The sequence below is a fragment of the Lemur catta genome, chromosome 1 (assembly GCF_020740605.2).
Source record: "Lemur catta isolate mLemCat1 chromosome 1, mLemCat1.pri, whole genome shotgun sequence".
NCBI lineage: Eukaryota > Metazoa > Chordata > Mammalia > Primates > Lemuridae > Lemur > Lemur catta.
The window spans coordinates 115,298,486-115,320,902 of NC_059128.1; the positions used below are offsets into that span (position 1 = coordinate 115,298,486).

Here is a 22,417-nt window from a genome sequence, read left to right on the forward strand (position 1 = left end):
CACGGGACTGGTGATTTCCTGGTAACTGAGCCCCTGGCAACCTCCCAGTGATTCAGCGGGGCCTTTCTAAACTGTAATCAGCTTTCTCTCTCCTCCTCCTCCCCCTCCTCTTCCTCCTCCCCCTCCCCCTCCTTCTCCTTCCCCTCCTCCTCCTTGTCCTCTTCATTTTCTTCTCCCTCTCACTCTGCCTCTTGCCCTGGGGTCCCTGGGTCTCCCTCCCTGCTCTCGACCCCTGCGTCCCCATCTGTGACCCCTCCTGCCCCTGCCCCACTGCACTGGCCCTGGAGCCCCCTTCCCTCCCCTGGGCCTCAGGAACCCCCCCTGCACCCGTCTGCCCTGCAGGATGCCGCAGCTGGGCCTGTCCTGGCTGGGCCTGGGGCCGGTGGCCGCCTCCCCGTGGCTGCTGCTGCTGCTGGTCGGGGCCTCCTGGCTCCTGGCCCGCGTCCTGGCCTGGACCTACGCCTTCTATGGCACCTGCAGCCGCCTCCGCTGTTTCCCGCAGCCCCCGACGCGGAGCTGGTTCTGGGGTCACCTGGGCCTGGTGAGTGTGGCAGCAGGACGGGACTGCGGTGTCAGGGCGGGTGGACGTCCCCAGGGCCGGGAAGGGGCTCAGGGAGCCGGGGCGGAGGTGGGCTGGGGTCTGGGACGGCAGAGAAGCGAGGGCGGCGGCTCACTCACGCCTCTGCTCACCGCCTCGCTGCTCTGCTGCGCCGTCCCAGGCCTCTGTCCCCCCCTTGTGCTCCCAGCCCAGCCTGCTCAGCATCCTTTTCCTGCCTGTCTTCCCACACTGGTGCACCGTGAGGGCTCCCGGGGACGGCTGCACAGAGCGGGGACCCCCGGTGTCCCCAGTTCTCCGCTGCGGGACTGGAGGCCTCCTGAGAGGCACCGTCCGGGGTCTGCCCCCTGCCTGGCCCGTGTCCTGTGTCTGCCCCTCTCTGGGCTGTGACTGCCCCACCCCCCAAACACACAGGGGCACCGCTGGCCCAGAAGACAGGTGGGGACAGTGTGCCACCCCTGCCCTTCCTGGGCAGCGTCCTCTTACCTGCTCTTCCCCACTGAGATGTCGCCATGGGCCCTGCTGTGCAGCCTGCATGGAAGTTGGCCTCTCCCTTCCCCTCTCAGGAGCCTTCCCTAACCACCCCCTCCCACACCTTGGCCTCTGACTTGGACCTGCTCTGTCCTTTGGGGGACGTGGCCCCCGTCTGTTCATTTGTAATGGCAGGGACCATGGGCGTGTCCTTAGGGAGGGTGCACGGGACACACTATGCTCAGAGCCTGTCCTGCCCCAGGTGCTCACAGGTGGGAGCTGCCTTCCTGAGGGACAGTTAGAGCTCCCCTCTGTGCTTCTGGTCTCTGCCGAGGCTGGAATGTCCCTGGTATGCAGCCTCTTCTCCTCGAAAGGAACTGACACTTGTGCGGACCAGCCAGGACGTGAAAGAATGTGGAAACCAGCCCTAGGGACACATTCTGAGGCCACACTGCTGCCTACAAGCTTCCCATATGGCTGCCCCTGGGGTGGAATCACTCCCAGGACAAGAGAATGCTTCCTCTTGAGCCAAAGTGGGCCCCTCTGTGAGCAGATGATGTGTCTTCTCCCTCTGCCCTGAAATGCACCCTGGGGACTTTGGGATAGCCCTGAGAAAAGGAGCGGGAGGAAGCAGAGATTCCCTCTACCTGTGCAGAATCTGGACACGCCGGTCACTGCAGAGGCCACCCCACCTCCAGAGGCTGCAGGGTGCCCTGCAGTGGCTCCTCCTGGGAAATGCATTCATCAGTGTTCTCCACAGAAATAGAATCAATAGGATCGATCTATCTATCCACCCACCAACCTGTCATCTATCTACCTATCTATTAGAGAAGAGGAAATTCATGATGAGAACTGGCTCATGCATTTATGGGGGCCTAGGAGTCCCATGGCATCGCGTCTGCAAGCTGGAGACCCAGGGCGCTGAGCTGTCACTCAGTCCGAGTCCAGAGGCCTGAGCAGCTGCAGTTCTGATGTCCAAGGGCAGAGAAGGTGGATGTCCCAGCTCCGGAAGACGGAGCCAAGTCCCCTCCTCCACCTTTTTGCTCTCTCTGGGCCCCCTATGGGTTGGATGGTGTCTCCCACACTGGGGAGGGCGGATCTTCCTTCCTCAGTTTACCAGTCCAAATGCTAATCTCTTCTGGAAACTCTCAGAGACACACCCAGAAATAACATTTACCAGCTATCTGGGCAACCCTTAGCCCAGTCATGTTGGCACCTGAAATTAACCACCACAGGAGGTGACGGCTCTCCCTTGCTTACAGGTCCCCCCCACAGAGGAAGGTTTGAGGGAAGTGACTCAGCTGGTGGCCACTCACCCCCGGCTCTTTAAGCGGTGGCTGGGCCCCGTCTTTCCCCTCATCACTTTGTGCCACCCTGACTTCGTCCGGTCCGTCCTCAGTGCCTCAGGTACCATGAAGAGCTTGTGGTGGTGGCGCCGTGGCACGTCTCAGGGCTTCCAGCCCCTCCTGCCCCAAGCTGCTGTGTGGCCCCTGCAGTACCCAGGTCCCTCCCTCCTTCTGCTCCCTCAGCCACCTTCCTCTTCTCTGCATGTACTCACCAGCCCCCACCTCAGTGTCTCCTCCCTGCTCTGCCATCTGCCACCTCCACCCTGGTGTTTTGGGCACCACCAGGGCCCCAACAGGCCTAAACTCAGGAGCCCTGTCTTGGAGGAACCCCCAAGCTAGAGGAGATGGATCTGGACAGAGGAATCTCTAGCTTTGAGTGGTCAGGAATGGGCTGAGGGAGATGTCAGTGACAGCTCAATGGAGAAACAAGGTCTCTGCTGGGGCAGGCTGGAAGGCTTCCTGGAGGAGGAGTTGCCAGAGCTGGGTCTCACATGAAGAGTAGGAATTGTTTAAAGCAGGAGGCAGGGTGATGCAGTGGGGCTGGTTAGCATTCATGGCCTCCTGCCAGGGCTGGCATCAACCTTGTCAGTCTCCAGGCCCAGAGCAATGAGGAGGACATGTGGCTGGTGGAGGGTATGTTCTTGGCATGACTGAGGAACAGTCTGGGTCACACCTGGCCCATGTCTGGGACATTAAAGGGACCATATTTAAATTCTATCTGGGGCCCATGTGTGGAGCACACTGAGGTCATGTCAGACCATCTCAGGTCTATGTTAGAGAATCTAGTGTCATGCTAGGGGTAGTCATGTATTTAGTAGTCATGTCAGGACATGTTAACACGTGTGAGGGCCATGTCACATATCCCAGATCCATGCAGAAGTCAGAGGGTTCTGGGGCAGATAGAATGTCCTAGGTCCCTCTAAAGGCATTTTGTAGAGCTTTGAGCTATGCTCATGTATTGCAGAACATGGTGGACCATGTGGGAGCCATGTCAAGGCATCATGGGGCATGTTGTGTCATGTTAGGGCGTGTCATCACTCTACTGTGCTTCTGTGGCCTGGTCTGGCCCCCTCCCCTCCCCTGTCCTTCCTGCTTCGTCTGCCGTTGGCCCCCTTCCTGCTATGCTGGGCTTGGAGGGGAAAGTGCAAACCCCTGGCTGGGGACTTCCCCCCCAGTCCTCCCTGCCCCCGCTCCATGTCCCCTGACGGTCCTCATTCATGTCAGCTGCTGTTGCACCGAAGGACGTGATCTTCTACAGTTTCCTGAAGCCCTGGCTGGGTGAGTAACTGCAGGTGAATGGGGGTGGGGACAAGCTTGTGGGGACAGGAGAAGGCACTTCCCTTGCCCACTGCCCTTGGCTGCCCTACTAGGGGATGGGATCCTGCTGAGCACCGGTGACAAGTGGAGCCGCCACCGTCACATGCTGACACCCGCCTTCCATTTCAACATCCTGAAGCCCTATGTGAAGATTTTCAACAAGAGTGTGAACATCATGCATGTGAGTTCCTTGACCCCAGGGTCCCGGCAGAAGCCTCTGGAAAGGTGGAGCGGCCTCAGACAGATCTGATTTGGAGTTTTGGCTCTGCTGAGTGGCTTTGGGGTCATTGCTCTTCCTCTCTAAGTCGTGGTTTCCTCATCTGTAAAATGGGATAATAATCTCTACTTAAAAAGAGGTCAAGATGATGTAATGGAGTCCTGTCTCTGGCACATAGTAGGTCCTCAGACAATATCAGTTTCTATGTTTCTGTCACACAAGCCTTGTGAGCTCAAGAGAGCAATGACAAAGATTGCATACTAGCTATTGCTGCACACAAACCACTTCCAAACTCATTAGTTTAAAGCAACACAGGTTCATGGTTGCTAACATGTCCATGGGATAGTGGGCTGGTTCTTGTGGATGTGGAAGGGGTCACTCGGGGTGTGTGATCAGCTGCGGGTCAGGTGGAAGCTTTGCTGACCCTGGCTCAGTCTGTCACCTGTGTGGGGCTCGGCCGGCATCAGGCTGATCTAGGATGGCCTCAGCTGGGACAGCTGGACTTTCCTCATGCGAGTCTCTCCCTCCAGAAGGGATCCCAGGGCTGTTCACATGGCAGGGACAGGGCTCCAAGGAGTGAGAGGAGGCTGCAATGCCTGTTGGGGCTTAGGTTTATTAATTACTATCTCATCATTTTTAGGCCAGTGTCCTGGCTGACAAAAACCTCTAGTCCATCGCAGAATCAAAGTGGGGTAAATAGGCTCCATGTCTTAAAGGAATTGTTGATAAATCACATTGCAAAGTGTGCAGGCACAGGAAGAAGTGAAGAACTGGGGTTTAGGCATTTGCGAAGTGCCTACAAGTTTTTTTTTTTTTTTTTTTTTTTTTTTTTACTGGTAAGTGGAGAAGTCAGCTTGTTGGGTTATGCGGATTCTCCTCCATGACACCATACTCCAGGGTCAGCTACAGCAAGCAGCATGTGACTCTTGTTCATTTGCATTTGTCCCTAAGCCACTCAAATCCCATCGGGTTAACAGGCGGGCTTTACAGATGCCTGCTCATGTGGTATATTACATTACAGAGGAGGAGCATTAGCTTCAGGGAACCTGCTTTTATAGCAAGCGGAAACAAACCTGATGTGGATTTAGAACAACCTTACCCCTCAAGGTTGTTCTCTGCAAACACAAGTCTGAGAAATGGCCCAGGTTGAGAACATTGGGGCTTTGCATTCTTGGCATGCCCAGCAAGGATGCTCAGGGCCCATGGAGGAAGTACCTGTCCCAACGTAGGGATATTTTTGTAATCAATAAAAACAAGGAAAACCAACATTCATTGAGCACTCACCATATGCCAGAAACAAGGCTGTGTGCTGATTCCAAATGGTACATGTTGTCTGATTTAATTTTCACAACCCTATGAGGTAGAGATGACTGTGACGGCCACATGATGGATGATGAAACTGAGGGTCAGAGAGGTCAGGGAGCTTGCCCAAGTTCAACCAGCTAGTAAGTGAGCTAGGAGTGGTGGAGCAGGGGTCCCAGTCTGGTTTATCTGGCAACAAAGCAGATCAACTTAACTGTTTCTAAAGATTTGACAGGTGGAACCTAGAGGAGGGAAATGGGCACTCACAGCATAGGAGGCAGAGCTGGAACTTGAGTTCAGGTCCTGACTCCCAGCCTTGGGGTCTTCATCTCCTAATAGTAACAGCTTCCTCTCCCACCCAACTCTGGTCCTCCCTAGGGGTGGGTGCCTGGGGCAGAGGACCAGGAGGCTGGTTCTGGGGGAGTCTATCCTGATGGTTGGGGTTGGGGAGGGGCTCAAGGAATCCAGGGCTTAACCCCAGCTCTGTGCCCTTCTCTGGCCAGGCCAAGTGGCAGCACCTGGCCTCCGAGGGCAGTGCCCATCTGGACATGTTTGAGCACATCAGCCTCATGACCTTGGACAGTCTGCAGAAATGTGTCTTCAGCTTCGACAGCCATTGTCAGGAGTGAGTTCTTGCCCAGGGCCTGGGAACTTGGGCACGGACCCAAGTGGGTAGGTGGAGGAGGAAGTCCTCACCAGGGCAATTAGAAAGCCTTTCTGGAGTAGGTGGATCATAGCTGGGCATTGAAGGACAGGGAGGGGAAGAGAGAAAGAGCAGTTCTTCCAGGTAGGCGGAACTGTGTCTCAAGGCAGGGAGGCGAGGACAAGCAGAGCATGTGCTATTGCCTTTAAAGAGACACCTTGGCAGTGAGGGCGGAGGGTCGGCCCTGGCTAGGTCTTAAGGACATTGACAGCCAGGCAGAGGGGTAGGAATTTTGTCCTGAGGTTCCCAGGGAGCCACGGAAGGTGTTTGAGCAGATGAGTGTCTTGGTCAGAGCTGAGCTTGGACATCTGGCTCTATAGAGGATTGACTGTCATGTAGACATGAGGATTAGGACCGTGGAGAGGAGGAGGTCTGAGCTCGGTGGAGAAGATGGGGAAGTTTTGGGAGAAACTGAGGAAGAATGGGCGGGACTGGATGTTGCATAAGAAAGAGAGAAAGTGAGCATGATGCCCAAGCTCTGCCCTGGGGACCTGGACATGAGGCAGCTCACAGAGAGTGGGAGGTGGAGAGAGAAGTGGGCGTGAGGCACCGTCTTCTGGATGGAACGTGGTCCTGGGGTTATGGCTGGGAGATGCTCCCAGGGATTCGTGTGTGTCACGGAGCTGCTGCTTCTCTTTTCCCCGGTCCCGCAGGAATCCCAGTGAATATATCGCAGCCATCTCGGAGCTCAGTGCTCTCATAGTGAAAAGAAATCGGCAACTCTTCCTGCACGTGGACTTCCTGTACTACCTCACTCCCGATGGGTGGCGCTTCCGCAGGGCCTGTGACCTGGTGCACGACTTCACAGATGCCATCATCCAGGAGCGGCGCCGCACCCTTGAGAGCCAGGGTGTTGATGACTTCCTCAAAGCCAAGGCCAAGTCCAAGACTTTGGACTTCATTGATGTGCTCCTACTGGCCAAGGTGGGCCTCTCTGGGATCCCAGAGGTAGAATGGACCTTGATTTCAAATGTCAGATTGAGGAACTTGGGCTTAATTCAGAAGGCACTGGGGAGCTATGGATGGTGTTTGAGGAATGGAGGGCCAAATCAGATACATTTTTGAGGCAACTCTATAGAAGTTTGCTTAGGGGGAGGAAAACAGGAGGTGGGAGAACAGGGAGGAAGCCTGTGAGGCAGATCTGGAGATGACAAGGGCAGCATCCTGCTTGGATGATGGGTCTTCAGGGAGTGTTTTAGGATAGACTCAGGTGCCCTCAGAGCTGACGTGATTCGGGGGTTTTGGCTTCTGTCTCCAGGATGAAGATGGGAAGGAGTTGTCAGACGAGGACATACGAGCAGAGGCTGATACCTTCATGTTTGGGGGTGAGGGTCCCAGTGTGGAACTACAGTGGGGACAGGGGTCTCTCCATCCCAGGGATGCGGTGGGTGGACCCTGGATCACTCCATTCTGCCCATCCTCCCCCACCCCTCATCCTCCCTGAGAGCCTCAATGTAGGGCGCTGTCCACACCCTGGTGCTGGAGCAGCCCAGAGACTCAAGCCTGCCTGGCTGCCCCTCAGGCCATGACACCACGGCCAGTGGTCTCTCCTGGGTCCTGTACAACCTTGCGAGGCACCCGGAACACCAGGAGCGCTGCCGGCAGGAGGTGCGAGAGCTGCTGAGGGACCGCGAGCCTATGGAGATTGAATGGTGAGTGCAGGTCCTCATGGCCTGTTCCTGAGCCTGTTATCATTGGCTCTGCTGCCAGGTGGGGAAGCGGGAAGATGGTTTTTTCCTTTGTATTCTGCTCCTATTGCCTAGTGGCAATAGGTGCAGAGCACAGAAGCAGGGCCTATACCCAGCCTGAGTGCAAGGAAAAGGCTGTAGGCTTTTGTGGCAGAACAATTGGGGCATCCGTATTTATTGCCCCACTAACTTGCCATGCAACATTAGTAAAATCACTTCCCTTCTTCTGAATCACTTTGTCCTCTGTAAATAGGGACAAATTTTTACCCCAAAAGGTTGCTTGGGGAATCAGTGACAATATGTATACAGCAGATGTCTCCCGGCATGGATTCTGTGAAGAAACTGCTCCTCCATCCCCTTGCTGTTCTGGATAATGTTGCAGTATGTTCCCCAAGACTTATTTTCTTCCGTTTTTGCTCTCCCATGTAATCCTCACCTCACTGTCTATTCCACGGATTCTCAAAGATCATAGTGAGCAAACATCATCCATCTCTTCGTTCAGTAAACACTTCCACACTGTCTGCCCTTTCCTAACACAGGGTCCATCCTCCAAGGTCAAAGCTGGGGCAGAAGGAAGAGCAGGAGAGGCTGGGGAGGGAAGCAGTGAATGCAAACTCACCATGTTGGGCGTGGGGACAGGACAGTGCTTCCACTCAAGGGGACAACCGTGCAAAGGCCAGGATGGAGGCATGCATGGAAAAGCCTGGCGTGTTTTGGGGGGTGAGAAGCAGTAAAGGTGTCTGAATCCTTGTGAAATGCACAGTGTGAGCAACACGGAGGGGCTCCTCAGGAGGCTGGAGCTGGTAATGGAAGCCCCTCTTGGGATGCCATGGAAACCATGTAAAGAGATTGGACTTTAACCTGGTGTGTGTCAGTTCTAGTCCATTGGGAAGCTGATATGAGATCAAAGCTAAATGTGGGCTGAGAGGCTGCTGTTAGGGGGAAGTCAGACACTGGGCAGAAATGATCAGGCACTAGTGAATGTCCATGCTCAATCATTGGCCAGAGGATGTCCAGGACAGTGTGGCCTTGGTTGAATGGTGCAGCAGAACTTAAAGACCCTGTAGCTGGGGACTGGCAGCTCATTGCATTTCTTGCAGCTGGACAGCAAGTTCTTTCTTGAAGGGAGAGCTATGACTAACATAGGAAGGCAATGGGGAGCCATGGGAGATGTTTGAGCAGGAGAGGGCAAAGTCAGATCTGAGTATTTGCAATCTCTCTCTGTGGGTAAAGGGGCAAAATGGAGGAGATGAGCTCAGGACTGGAAGTCTAGGGGACAGATTCTGAGCCTTGTTCTGAGGGACAGAGGAGATGTTGGAGTGGACAAATATTTTGGGATAGTGCCCTCCACTTCAAGGCTTTGTTCAGTGTAGCAGTCCTGTGAGGTAGAGAGACATTTTTGTGCTTCTCTCAACTTCAAAAAATTTGATGCTTGGTAAAAGTTTAAAAGGGTTACAATGAATACATGCCGCTACTTTGCACCGGGATTGCAAACCCATTCTTGCCTTTGATGGCTTCCCGTGTCCTTGCACAGTCCTTCAGTCTGTAACCACGTTCGTTTGTTCACAGCCCTTCTCTCCTTTGCATCATTTCATTCTCTCTTTCTCTGTACAGTTGGGAATGTGAGCAGAGCACTCAGGCAGGCGCCTTGACAGTACAGCTTCAAGATCTTTCCATTGTTATCAACATCAAGTTTTGAAACATTAATTTTGCATTACAAAAATCAATCATAGGAACAACATTTTTTCCTTTTGCATGAAATGAAACATTACGGGGCAGATTAAGTTGACTTTTATTACCCTCTCCCCCAAACCTAATCCTCCCTTTTTCTTTGGAGAGGTCTCTAGAGCCATTAATTTGTCACATGCCCTTCCACACCTTTCTATAGGCCCTATATTCCATGTACATATTGTTACGTGTTCTTTTGCCTCAAGAGTGTGCTTTGGAGCTCCTCCTTTCCGAGCTCCTCCTTTCTGAGTGCATTCCATCATTTGTTTACTGGGCTCATCCCTCTGTGGGGACATTTATGTAAACATTTTCAATTATAATAGATATTGCTGCATGGCCTTTTAGCATCTCTGTACTGATGTATCCTCCAGTGACTGTTAGGATTAGTGATGCCTATGTCCTCCCTGTTGATGGCTTTATAGTATTGCATTACACGAATGTGTCATAATTTATCAAAACATTCTCCCATCAGTTGACATTTATATATTTTCCATCCTTTTTCTATAACAAACACAATGTAGTGAACATCTGTGTGAACATCTTTGCAGGACAAATTCCTAGAAGTGCCATTGCTGAATCAAAGACCACTTGAGTTTTACAATTGAATAGCTCTTGTAAAATCCACTCTTACATGCAGATTTTGAGAATGCCAGTTTCCTCACGTCCTCCCCAATAGTGTGCATTATGAAACTTCAAAACATTTGCCAATCTAACAGATACAATATAATACTTTGCTATTTTAATGAACATCACTTTAAAAATGGGCAAAGTTGAGCATTATTTTCACTTGTGGATCACACATGCACATTTCATTTTCTGTGATGTGTCAGTTTTTGCATAATTTGTTCTCTCTACTGTGCATTTTTCTAGTTTTTAATTGATTTATAAGAACTGTTTGCATATGAAAATTAGTTCTTTTTATGTTATGTACAATTATTTATTGTGTTATATTTGATTTTAATTTTGGTTTTGTTCACTAATTTTCATGTAATTTATTTATTTGTATTCAAAGTTACTAATACTTTCTTTTACTGCTTCTGTTTTTGTTTTTGTGTTTAAGAATCATTCTTGGAAAAGCCCTTACCACTCTAAGATTAAAACATAAAACTCTTGTTTGTTTATCTCTGATGGGTTTATTTGTTTCAAAAATATTTTATTTAGATAATATTTTATTAATAGTTTTGTATTTAGCACTTTTTTCCTGTGAAATCTATGTTGAAATCTATTTTTCTCCAAATGACTAATTATCCCACAGAATTTAATGAACATTTTGTACTTGTATCATGACTTTAAATAATAGTAGATTTAAGTAGCAGATTTAAAATAAGGTAAATGTATTTATATATTTGGGTTTATTTATCATCTATATTCTTTTACATTAATTTACATAATCATACAACATAAAGAAGTCTTCAGTATCTTACTTTTAAAAACTTTTTTTTTTGTTTTTGAGACAGAGTCTCACTCTGTTGCCCGGGCTAGAGTGAGTGCCATGGCGTCAGCCTCACTCACAGCAACCTCAAACTCCTGGGCTTAAGCCATCCTACTGCCTCAGCCTCCCGAGTAGCTGGGACTACAGGCATGCGCCACCATGCCCGGCTAATTTTTTCTATATATATTTTTAGTTGTCCAGATAATTTCTTTCTATTTTTAGTAGAGACGGGGTCTCACTCTTGCTCAGGCTGGTCTTGAACTCCTGAGCTCAAACAATCCGCCCGTCTCGGCCTCCCAGAGTGCTAGGATTACAGGCGTGAGCCAGCGCACCCGGCCTAAAAACTTTTTAAAAAACTGTTTAAAAAACTTTTTAAAACTTGCATATTGGTAAAGTTGATTCTGTCTCATTATTTTGCTTTGCAATTGTTCTGAGTTCTTATTTTTCCATTTGATTTCTATGATCAGGTTGGCTAGTTTGAAAAATATTCTTGAACATTCTAATTAATTAACCTTTTGGATGTAGGTGCCAATGGTTGAGTTAATCATGTTCCTCAATCCATGGTGAGTTCTCATCATTTTTTTTCGTGCAATACTTATTTCTTCCCATTCATGCCAATTCTCCACTTCCAATATGATTCTAGAGAGATGAATCCTTTTATTTTTAAGACTTTTTTAAAATTCTTATTTCAGCATATTGTGGGGGTACAAAAGTTTAGATTATGTATATTGCCCTTGCCCCCCCACCCCCCAAGTCAGAGCTTCAAACGTGTCCATTTGTTGTTGGCGTGGATATATTTTAAAATTCCACATATGTTGCCGTATCACAGATCTTCTGCTGGTTCTTACGTTTTTCAGAAATGGAGCACTGTGAGTTTCTCAGCCATGCACGGTTCCAAGCACATTTCGTTTATTGCTTTTTGCCATAATACAGTCCTTTCCTCTCTCACCTCTTAGTGAGACCCGGGACTGCTTCCTTCTCTCCAGAGCAATGACCATCTTCATACATGTGTCATTATCTACCTGTCCAAGAACCTCTCTGAGATCTGTGCTTGGGACCCAGCTTGCTTGGTCATAAAACAGGCATTGTCTTTCCTTGACCATGTACTGCTGATTGCCACCCAGAATGGCAGCCCCTGTCCATGCCATTATACATGCATGAGGTCCCTCTGCCCCAAACCTCAGCCAATATGTAGCGTTACCTACCTTATTAATTCCTTTTTTTTTTTTTTGAGCCAATGTCTCTCTGTCACCCAGGCTGGAGTGCAGTGGCATCATCATACCTCATTGCAGCCTCCAACTCCTGCCTCAGCCTCCCAAGTAGCTGGGACTACAGGTGCATGCACCACCATGACCAGTTCATTTTTCTTTTTTTAGTAGAGATGGGGTCTTGCTCTTGCTCAGGCTGGTTTCGACCTCCTGGCCTCAAGTGATCCTCCCACCTTGGCCTCCCACAGTGCTAGGGTTACAGGTGTGAGCCATTGTGCCTGGCCTAATTCTTGTCTCAAATAGATGTGAAGTGACATCTCATTGTTAGATAACTTCCATTTCTCTGATAACTAGTGACTTCAAGCATCTCTTCTTAAATCTCTTGTGTTTGAGCTTTCAAGAATGCTTAGATCATATTCTTTGTTGACTTTTCTCTTGGGTCACCTGTCTCCTCTGTTGATTTGTAAACATTCCTTACATATTCAACGTATTGTTCTAGATCTATGTAGTTATTGTAGACATCTCTGAATCTCTCATCTGAATGTTAATTTGGTCCATGCTGTATTTTATTACATAAAAATCCTTGACTTTCATGCATATTTATCCTTTCTTAAAAATCTTCCAGCTTGTGCCTTTGGAGTTTTAAGGATTCTTACTCCTAAGTGACAAAATGTCAATTCAGTTATCTTTTTTTAACTTTAGAGTTTTACCTTCCTCATTGAGTAAGAGACTCCACCCTGTATATGGAGTAGTCAGGATCTGGTTCTTTCTGTTTGCACATCTCCAGTTGTCTGAACTATCCATTTCCAAACTATCCATTTTCCACCAGGGTGTGGACTCTCCTTCACCTGATGCCAAGTTTTCACCTGTTCATGTGCCTGACTGCAAGTTCTCTACTCTGTTCCATGGGTCTGTGTTTCTCTTCTTGCAGAAGTACCACAGTTTTTAAAATATATATATTTTATTTTTATTATATTATGAATAAAATTATAATTAATTTTATTAATAATTTATTATTATCAATATAATTATAAATTATATCATTTGTTTTATTACTATGCATTTTTGATGAGTCTTAATATCTTACATGTCCCTTCTTTGACCTTTATTTTTAAATTGACATAATTCTGATGAACTTCAGTTCTTCCAGTAAGACTGACACATTAAAAAAAAATCTAGCTAGATTTTTATTGGATTGCACTGAATATGTTGATTAATTTAGAAATAATTGAGACCTTTAAAATATTAAGTAATTTCACCCTACAGTGCGGAGTGGATCTTATTCATCAAAATAACCTTATAAGGCCTTTAGGGATTTTTTTTTAATTTTATTAGCCGATTATAAACATTTTAAAAGTTTTTCATGCCAATATATTAACATTTTTTAGGATACCCTGTAAGTGCTGTGTTTTGCTCAAAAATGCTTGGAAAAATAGAGGCCAAGTTTTCTTCTAGTGCTTTTGTGGGTTTGATTTTCTGACGCTTACATTCCTGATTCTTCCGGAGTTAATTTTGTTGTATAACTCAGGGTCAGAGGGAGGTGAGAGGGTCTCACGGGGCAGGGGTAGGGCTGTGTTCGCTTCCTGGATAATCGTTGGGGTGCTCCTTAGGGAGGACCTGGCCCAGCTGCCCTTCCTGACCATGTGCATCAAAGAGAGTCTGCGGCTGCACCCCCCAGTCACTGCCATCTCCCGCCGCTGCACCAAGGACATTGTGCTCCCAGATGGCCGGGTCATCCCCAAAGGTACCCACAGTGGCAGGGGGAGGAGGCTCCTGGGCAGGGTGGTGGTCCCATCAGGCAGCTTGGACCTTGTCCTGACTGTCCCCTCCTGCCAACAGGGAACGTCTGTACCATCAGCATCTTTGGGATTCATCACAACCCGTCAGTCTGGTTGGACCCTGAGGTGCTGCCCCTCCCCCCTTCTCCATCCTGGGAGCTGGTGAGGGGGAGGGGTCCTGACTGGTGAAATCAGACACCCCCTGTACTGTGCCCACATCTGTCTTTTCTGGGGGTGGCTGTGATTCCTGAGAGACCCCACTCAGCAGCTCTATCTTGCCCCGTCCCCAGGTCTATGACCCCTTCCGCTTCGACCCAGAAAACCCCCAGAACAGCTCACCTCTGGCGTTTATTCCCTTCTCGGCAGGGCCCAGGTGAGGCCAGCGGGGGTCTGAGGTGGGAGGAGATGAGGGTGGTAAACCTGGTGGCAACCTGGTCAGAGACTTGACTGTGGGGCGGTGTGTTTCCGGGGTTCAGGGATTTAAATAAGATCCCGGGAACAAGGGTGTGCTCAGAGTCCACTCCCCTGCCTGCTGGTCTGAGTTAGGGGCTGGGGACTGGGCCAGGATCCTGGGACATGCAAGGCCACGTGGGGGTCCCACGGAAGCTTACGGCCCTGTCTTGTTCTCAAACTGATCCAGGTGGGGTGGGGGTCCCGGGGCAGGTTCCAGGCGTGATGGGGCCCGGATGGGGTTCCTGGTTGCCTTCACTGTCCCCACCTCCACCCCCAGGAACTGCATTGGGCAGACCTTCGCCATGACCGAGATGAAGGTGGTCCTGGCGCTCACGCTGCTGCGCTTCCGCGTCCTGCCCCACGACACGGAGCCGCGCAGGAAGCCGGAGCTGATCCTCCGAGCCGAGGGCGGCCTCTGGCTGCGGGTGGAGCCGCTCAGCGGAGACCTGCAGTGACCCACCGTGGCCAGGTCTGGGAGCCTGCCGAGCCCACCCACCTGCCTTTGCAGATTCCCAGGAATGCACCTGCTGTCACTTGTGCCTGAGCCTCACCCAGAGCCAGCAGGGGGCGCGCGGGGACTGCAGGCACCTGCAGGTGGGACTGGCTGGTGGAGGCGGGGTGGCGTCCCTGAGCCCAGGAGCCTGAGTCACTCTCTGGCTGAACACAGGGCTCCCACACTGATGGTGGGTTCTCCCAGAGTCCAACACAACAAGCCTGATTGTTTTACAGCGTGTCTGATCATTGTGGTTTCTGTGTCTATTATATTGCTTGTCATTTTTGCCAGTTTTCACTCATGGGGTCAGTGATTTTGTCTGCCTGGTTATTTTACCTGAGCATTGACTGTCATGTTTGAAATAATATTTGTAGAATTTGAAGAAGGCAGCCTTCTCTAGGGAAGAGTACTTGAAGCCTGCTGTTGACGACTATGTTAAATGAAGTTCAAGGCTTGTGGTGCCCAAGATCACTAAGGCAGTTTAAATTGAAAGTGAAATCTCATTTGCAGGCTCCTTCTCTTCAGTTTACTGTCCCCCTGAGAGATGTAGCCCTTTGAGGGCTCCCTTTATGCAGGAAGGGTCCTCTTCCAAATTCCCCTCCTTGTTTCATCCTGTTGCTTTGATATTCTCCCCCTACCCCGCCCATGATGAGGACATTAAGACAAGGTTCACATTTTCCCGATTTGAAAAATGCCTGCAGAGTGAACATATAATTTACATTCATTTTATCTCTATGTTTCTGTTCTCATTTCAATTGTGTCTTCCTATTTTTTTCCTATCTTTTCATGTCATTTATTCTTATAAGTAATTGGAAAAACATTCAGCTCTGAGTTGTTCTCAAAAAGCTAAAAGTTTAATCCAAATAAGTTAGCTTGCCATTAATAGAAGCACCTAGTCTGAAATGTGTTCTTAAATTTTCATGATACAGTGATTACTCTGCTCTTGGATTAAGTAGGGATGATAATTGCCTTTGAATTTATAGATTTCCAGATTCCCAAAGCTCCCCTGAGAACTGGAGGGAGAGGACTGCACATCACCCAGAGATCCTGAACTAGCTGTCTAGAGGGAGCAGATGGAATCTGGGTTTGACTCCTTTGTGGATGTCATGAGTGTGTCCTTGTGTAGGAAGGAGAGTCTGCATTGGACATTTTTGTAGCTAATGGAGTGGACTGTGTCTGAGACTGCTATTTGTGCACTTTGATATTCACTTTTGCCCACTGAGAATCTCTAATTTATATGTAAGTGTACGGCGCCTGAAACACAGGTTATATTTGAAAGCCTTTCTTTAAGCTGGATTGTTTAAATGGCTGTGACTCGTCTCATGTGGAGAAGGCAAAGATTAGGTGGTGGTAATTCTGGTAACCTTCCTTAAAATAAGGCTGGGACACTCTCCCTGTCAGTCCTCTCTCCCCTCCTTCCTGCTCCTTGTAAGACTGATGTGGTAGCTGGAGCTCATCTTGGACCTGAAGGCAGGGACTGCTCTTTAGGGAAGACAGGGCCCTGGGCAGATAGCTGGCAGCAGGGGCAGATGATCTGGGATCCATGCTATGATCCTAATGTCCCCCACCCCACACAAATTCACAGGTGAAGTCTTGTCTCCAATGTGGTGGTCTTAAGATGGGGGACCTTCGGGAAATAATTAGGCTACGAGGGCTCTGCCTTCATAAGTGAAATTATAAAAGAGACCTGAGCAAGATTGTTATTTTCTTCCACCATGTGGGGAACACAGAGAAGACGCTATCTGTGATGAATAGGCCCACACTAGGCATGAGATGTACTGGGGTGCCTTGATCTTGGACTTCCAGCTGTCAGAACTGAGAGCAATAAATGTGTGTTATTTATAAGTTACTAAGTCTAAGGTGCTTTGTTATAGCACCCTGAATGGACTAAGACAATTCATATCATCTTGGAGTTGTACTGTCAAGGTCAGACTCCCAGTCTGCTATATATTAACTGTTTGGCTTGTGGAAAACTCATATTTAAGTGTATGGCAGTTTCTCTACTATGTAATAGCATCCACCTTATTGTTGTGAACACTGAACAAGACAGCCAGTACAAAATAACTGAGTCAAATCTGTTAAGCATCGGTAGTTCATGAGGATTAATTTCATCCCTTTCATTTCTTTTTGCATCACATTATATTTTAAAATGTCTTAACATTAGAGAAGGTAACTTTAAGCTTTGGAAAGCATGGCAACCTGCTATTGAAGAAAATCCGTTAGTATATTCAGTACATTCAAAATACCCATAGTTACATGGGCTTTTGGGTCAAAGCTGGCCCGAAGCTTAGAATCTAAAAAAAATTAGTTTTTTCCCCCAGGGAGGCATGAACCTGACTTCATTCTCACCAACATATTCTAGGAAGTGGAGATCTCTAGGAAGTAGAAATCTGGGTTTTCCACAATGAGAGGAGGGCAGAAATGAGCCTCTCCTGTCAGCACCAGGGACAGTGGCTGCCTTAGGTCTCCCCCCTTCTCCCCACGGGAGGTGAGGGGCTCAAGCAGGGCAGGGTCTCAGTGCTACAGATTGGGGGTCTGGGAGCATGAATTGCTGCAAAATAAGAAATGAATTCTGCAAAATGAAATGAATAAATATCTCATATATTCTAAGCTGAATGTCACATTTGTTTTTCTTTGCCTTTAGAGTGCTGATTTAAAATTTAAAAATACTTTTATCACAAAAATGCATATTCATGGAAGAAAATATAAGTAAGCAAAGTAAGAAATAAAAACCACCCATAATCCCAATGTGAGAAAATAATCATTTTTTTATTCTCCCACATACACTTCCAGTTTTAAAATTTATATGCAATCTTTTTACACATGAAAATGTCACTTACATCCGAATGAATTACATTTATATGTAATTTTCTGTTTAAAATGCTGTTTTGAACAGTAAGAAGAACACGGTAAGATGTTCATGTCATTAGCCATTAGGGAGATTCCAATTTAAATGACAATGTGATGCCACTTTGCAACCACTAGGGTGGCTAGAATCAAAAAAATGGGAAAATAAAAAATATTGGTGAGGGTGTGGGATAATCGACACTCTCATACATGCCTGGTTGGGAGTGTAAAATGGTGCATGTGCTGTGGACAGCAGTTTGCAGGTTCATTAGTAGTGAAACATAGAATCATCACATGACTCTATTCCATTATACCATATCCCACTGTAGGTATCTACTCAAAAGAATTTACAAGTGTTCAGAGAAAAAGCTTGTATGTGAATGTTTATAGCAGCCCTATTCACAATTGCCAAAGGTGGAAACAATCCAAGTATCCATTAACGGATGAACGGATAAAGAAAATGTGGTCTGTCCATACATTGGAATATTACTCAGCCATAAAAGGAATGAAGTGCTGACACTACAACACAGATGAACCTTGAATACGTTATACTGTGTGAAAGAAGTCAGACACAAAGGTCTCATAGTATATGATTCACTCAAGGAAGTGTCCAGAATGGGCAAATCCACAGGGACAGAGAGCAGTTTGGTGTTGCCAGGACCTGCGGGGAGGTGGGACTTGGAAGTGACTGTTAATGGGGACGGGGTTTCCTCTAGAGATGATAAAAATGTCTTGGCACTAGACAGTGTTGAAGGTTGCACAACATTGTGAATGTCCTAAATGTTATTGAATTGTACTCTTTAAAATGGTTGAAATGGTGAATTTTACCCAAACAAAAAATGCTATTTTATCATACATACGTTCAATTAATTTTTGTTATTCACATAATATGTTGTGAACATCTTTCCATGACTTTAAATCATCTTATGAAACAATATTTTGTGGTTTAAAAAATCTTTGTGTTGAGTATTCAAGCTATTCTTTATTTTATTTTTAAAAATGGCATTTTGTTGGAAAATAAAGTGTTTTGTCTCACTTTGCAAGAGACTTCTTATTTACAGCAATAGATGCACATGTATTCATGTAAGATACGGGTGTGGTTAGACATCTCTGGTAGAAGGTGACCTTCAGGTATGGCCTGCAGTCCCCATAGACACTGACATTTTGGTTCCATTATCAGAAGTAGGTCACCTAGAAGGGAGAAGGTGATGAATGAAACTGTTATGATTATTTGCGGACAGGTTTTAGTGAGAAACTAAGTTTTTATGGCTCTTAGAGTGTGGCTGGATTGTATTGTAAGTGTATGTTTGACATGATGACAAACTACCAAACTGTTTTGAGTGTCTTTGTCATTTTAAATGTCTATCAATAATGTGTGAATACGCTAGTTTCTCTACATACTCACCAGCACTTGGTGGTGTCAGTTTTTTTCCAGCCATCCTTACGGGTGTGCAGTGGTGTATCACTGAGAGTTCAGTTTGCATTTCCTGATGACTAACCGTGTTGACTCCTTTTTATCTACCTATTGGCCACTCACACATCTTCTTTGGTGAAGTGTCTGTTCAAATATTCTGCCCTTTAATTTTCCTTGGGTCTTTTACTTACTTATTATGGATTTTGAGAGCTCTTTGTGTCTTTTACATACAAGTCCTCTGTCAGATGTGTGAGTGACAAGTGTTTTCTCCTAGTCTGTGGCTGGTCTTTTCGTGATCTTAAACTTCTTTCATAGAAAAAAACTATTTAACTTTTATAAAATACAATTTATCAACTTTTAGAATGGATCATGCTTACACTGTTATATATGAGAACTCTTTGCCTTACCCAGGGTCATGGAGATTTTGTTCTAAACGTTTTATAGTTTTAGATCTTACATTTAATTCTATGGTCTCTATTTAATTAAATTTGATATGAGAGGTATAGTTTGACTTTTCCTTTTTTGCTATGTAGATATCCAAGTGTTCCAGCACCAATCGTTAAAACGATTATCCTTTTTGAATTAACTTGCCTTGCAGGTTTGCAAACAAAATCAATTGAGCCAATTTGGGTGAATGTACTTCTAGAATCTCTATTCTGTTCCACCTTTGGCCAGTACCACACTGTCATGGTTACTGTAGCTTTATATTGTATCTTCAAAGGGGTTATTTGAAGCCTTTTTTTGAATAATTTTTGGCTATTCTATGTTCTATGCATTTTCATGTAAATATTCAATCAGCATGTCCAATTCTATAAAAAGTCCTGCTGAGATTCCGATTGGATTCTTTCAATCTATAGATCAATGTGATGAGAACTGACATGTTAACAACTTCAAGTCTTCCCATCCATGAATATATGTCTATTCACTTGTGTCTTCTTGGGAGTTTTTTCATCAGTGTCTTGAAGCTTTCCCCATGGACATACTGCACATATTTTGTTTGATTTACACCTGAGGATTTCACTTTTTCTGGAGTACAATACTAAAAAAGTGGCACTTTAAAACATTGGTTTTCTAATTGTTTATTATTAATACACAGTAGGGGTTGGTATAGGTCTCCGTAAAGGGCCATATAATACATATTTTAAGGCTTGCGTGCCCCATCTGCCTTCTTCTTCTCCTTTCATAACCATTTTAAAATACAAAAGCTTTTCTTAGCTCATTGGTCATACAATGACAGCCAGGCATGCCTGTAATCCCAGCTACTTGGGAGGCAGCGGAGGGAGGATCTCTTCAGCCTAGAAGTTGGAGGCTGTAGTGTGCTATGCTTGTGCCTGTGAATAGCCACCGCACTCCAGCCTGTGCAACAGAGTGAGACCAAAGTTTAAAAAATAAAAAACCCTCTAAACTAGCTGCAGGCCATATTTCCTCCATACACTACCATTTGCAGACCCCTAGAGTATAGAAATATAATTGATTTCTGGACATTGACTGTGTTTCCTGCACTCCGTTGGATCATTCCCACTGGAATACAAATAATGCTTTTATTTCTTCAATCTAAAAACAAAGTCTTTTTCTTGGCTTCACTTTCCCACCAGCTGATGCTCCATATCTTTGTTCTACTACGCAACAAACTCCTTCAACGAGTCCCCTGTACTTGGGGTGCCAAATGTCTCCTTTTCCTCTCCCAACAGGCTTTGAGATTCCTAAGGGGAGTGACGGTGAATGAATGTATGAGTGGGGACACTTGGGACCTGTGGGTCCCTGGTTCTCTGCCGCACCTGTGTGTGTAATTCTCCAGTGGTGGTGGCTGCTATTCCTGCTCTAGGCTGCCTGCACATTCCAGGCACATAGTAGGTCTGCAGTGAGCTGAGCCCCTCTGGCCACTGGGGGCTCTTTCTTCTGTGTCTCTAGGACCTTGCCCAATTTCCATACTCTGGATTTGCCCCCTGACCTTGAATTGGAGCACCTGGAACACAGGCGAAGTCTGTCCTGGTGGAGAGGGTGGACATGCTGAGGGCGTGCATCCCACCCTGGTTTATTGAGCTGGAGATGGCAGAGAAGGCAGGAGAGAGTGAGTTTTGGGGTCTCCTCATTGTACCAGTTTCAGGAGAACTGTCTGCCCCTCAACCTGAGACCACCCCACAGGGCAATTCTGGACAGGATCTGGGGAGGCTGGAGGGGAGCACTAAGTTCCTAGGTGGAGCATCCTGGTGTGGGAGGAGGAGGCAGGTGGTGATACAAGGGCCTCAGGATATTTTACTTCTGGGGCCACTGCATCACCTAAGATTCCACCATTATAAACGTCTGTGAACAAATATGGCTTTGTCCACAACAAAGGGTGATGGAATAGTATGGCAGAGAGAAAGGGTTTGGGCTTGACTGTCTGATAGACCTGAGTTCCTTTGACCTCTGCGACTTGGGCTAGAGGCTCGCCCTCTCTGAGCCTCAGTTTGCTCTTCTGTTAAATGGGCAGTTTCCTTCCTCTGGATATTGTCACTTGGGTCTCTCCACCCACTCCACAGGGTCTGGCCCTGAAAGCTAAGGGGAAGATAGTGGGAAGGCTTTGGGCATTGTGGTATAGGTGAGCATCTGACACAAAGCAGGCAAAGTTTAGGCAGAGCACCTGGCACACAGTAGGAGCACTTTATGTATAGTGCTCAACACATAGTAGGTGCACTTTATGAAAAGCACATGGTAAATAAAAAGTTTTATATAGATTCCCTGGTACAATGTAAATGCATGTTATATAGTGTGCCTGGCACACAGTAGGCGCCACTTACGTAGAGCACCAGCACACAGAAGAAGGACGTCACGTACAGTCTTTTGCACAGAGCAGAGCACTGGTCCACAGCGGCTCAAGTGCTAGTGTTTAGCGCCTCCCCTTGATCCCCTCTTTTTGGGCTCCCTCCTCTGTGCAGCTCTCCTCTCTCCCAGCTCTAAGTCTCTCACCAGGCATCCCATTTCCCAGATGGGAAGACTGAGCCCAGCTAGTTGGCCCTGCCCACAGTCGGAGCAAGGTCGGGACAAGCAGGAGGACTCCACTCAGGGTCCCCTGGCTCTGCCCTCCCCGCCTGGACCCCGTGTGCTCACGGCCCCTCTGAGCCTCACCCTGCACTTCTCTGCTCTGTCCTGGGACACTGAGCCCAGCCTCCAGCTCTGCCCTTGCAGCCGGGCTCTTCATGCCAGAACCTGACCCGGGTAACCCCCAGGGAGGCTGGATTCTTTGTTCCTGCTCCTAGTGGTCCTGTCTCAACCCACCGCATGGGCAACTGTACACCCTGGGGCTCAGAGTCACCTTTGATCACCCCCAATTTACCCCCACGCCCCACGTGGGAGGTCCTGAGGGCCCAGTGTTTGTGCTGTGTCATCCTGAGCTTGTTTCTGTGCACCCATCTGCTTCCCCGCCCCATGTTTTGGCCGCCTGCCTGCCCGGGCATGGTTCAGCCCAGCCCAGCCAACCTTTA

The 22,417-nt window shown here is 47.6% G+C and overlaps 1 protein-coding gene across 1 annotated transcript; it reads left to right on the forward strand.

Annotated features, from left to right (window-relative positions):
- Positions 1 to 266: 266 nt before the first annotated feature.
- Positions 267 to 14,920, forward strand: LOC123636960 (cytochrome P450 4F2-like). Its single transcript, XM_045549711.1, has 12 exons — positions 267 to 541; positions 2,290 to 2,434; positions 3,598 to 3,651; positions 3,744 to 3,871; positions 5,713 to 5,834; positions 6,566 to 6,836; positions 7,171 to 7,237; positions 7,435 to 7,564; positions 13,579 to 13,712; positions 13,808 to 13,872; positions 14,037 to 14,119; positions 14,477 to 14,920. The coding sequence occupies exons 1-12, from the start codon at positions 344 to 346 to the stop codon at positions 14,652 to 14,654; spliced, it is 1,575 nt and encodes a 524-aa protein (XP_045405667.1). The 5' UTR covers positions 267 to 343; the 3' UTR covers positions 14,655 to 14,920.
- Positions 14,921 to 22,417: the final 7,497 nt, after the last annotated feature.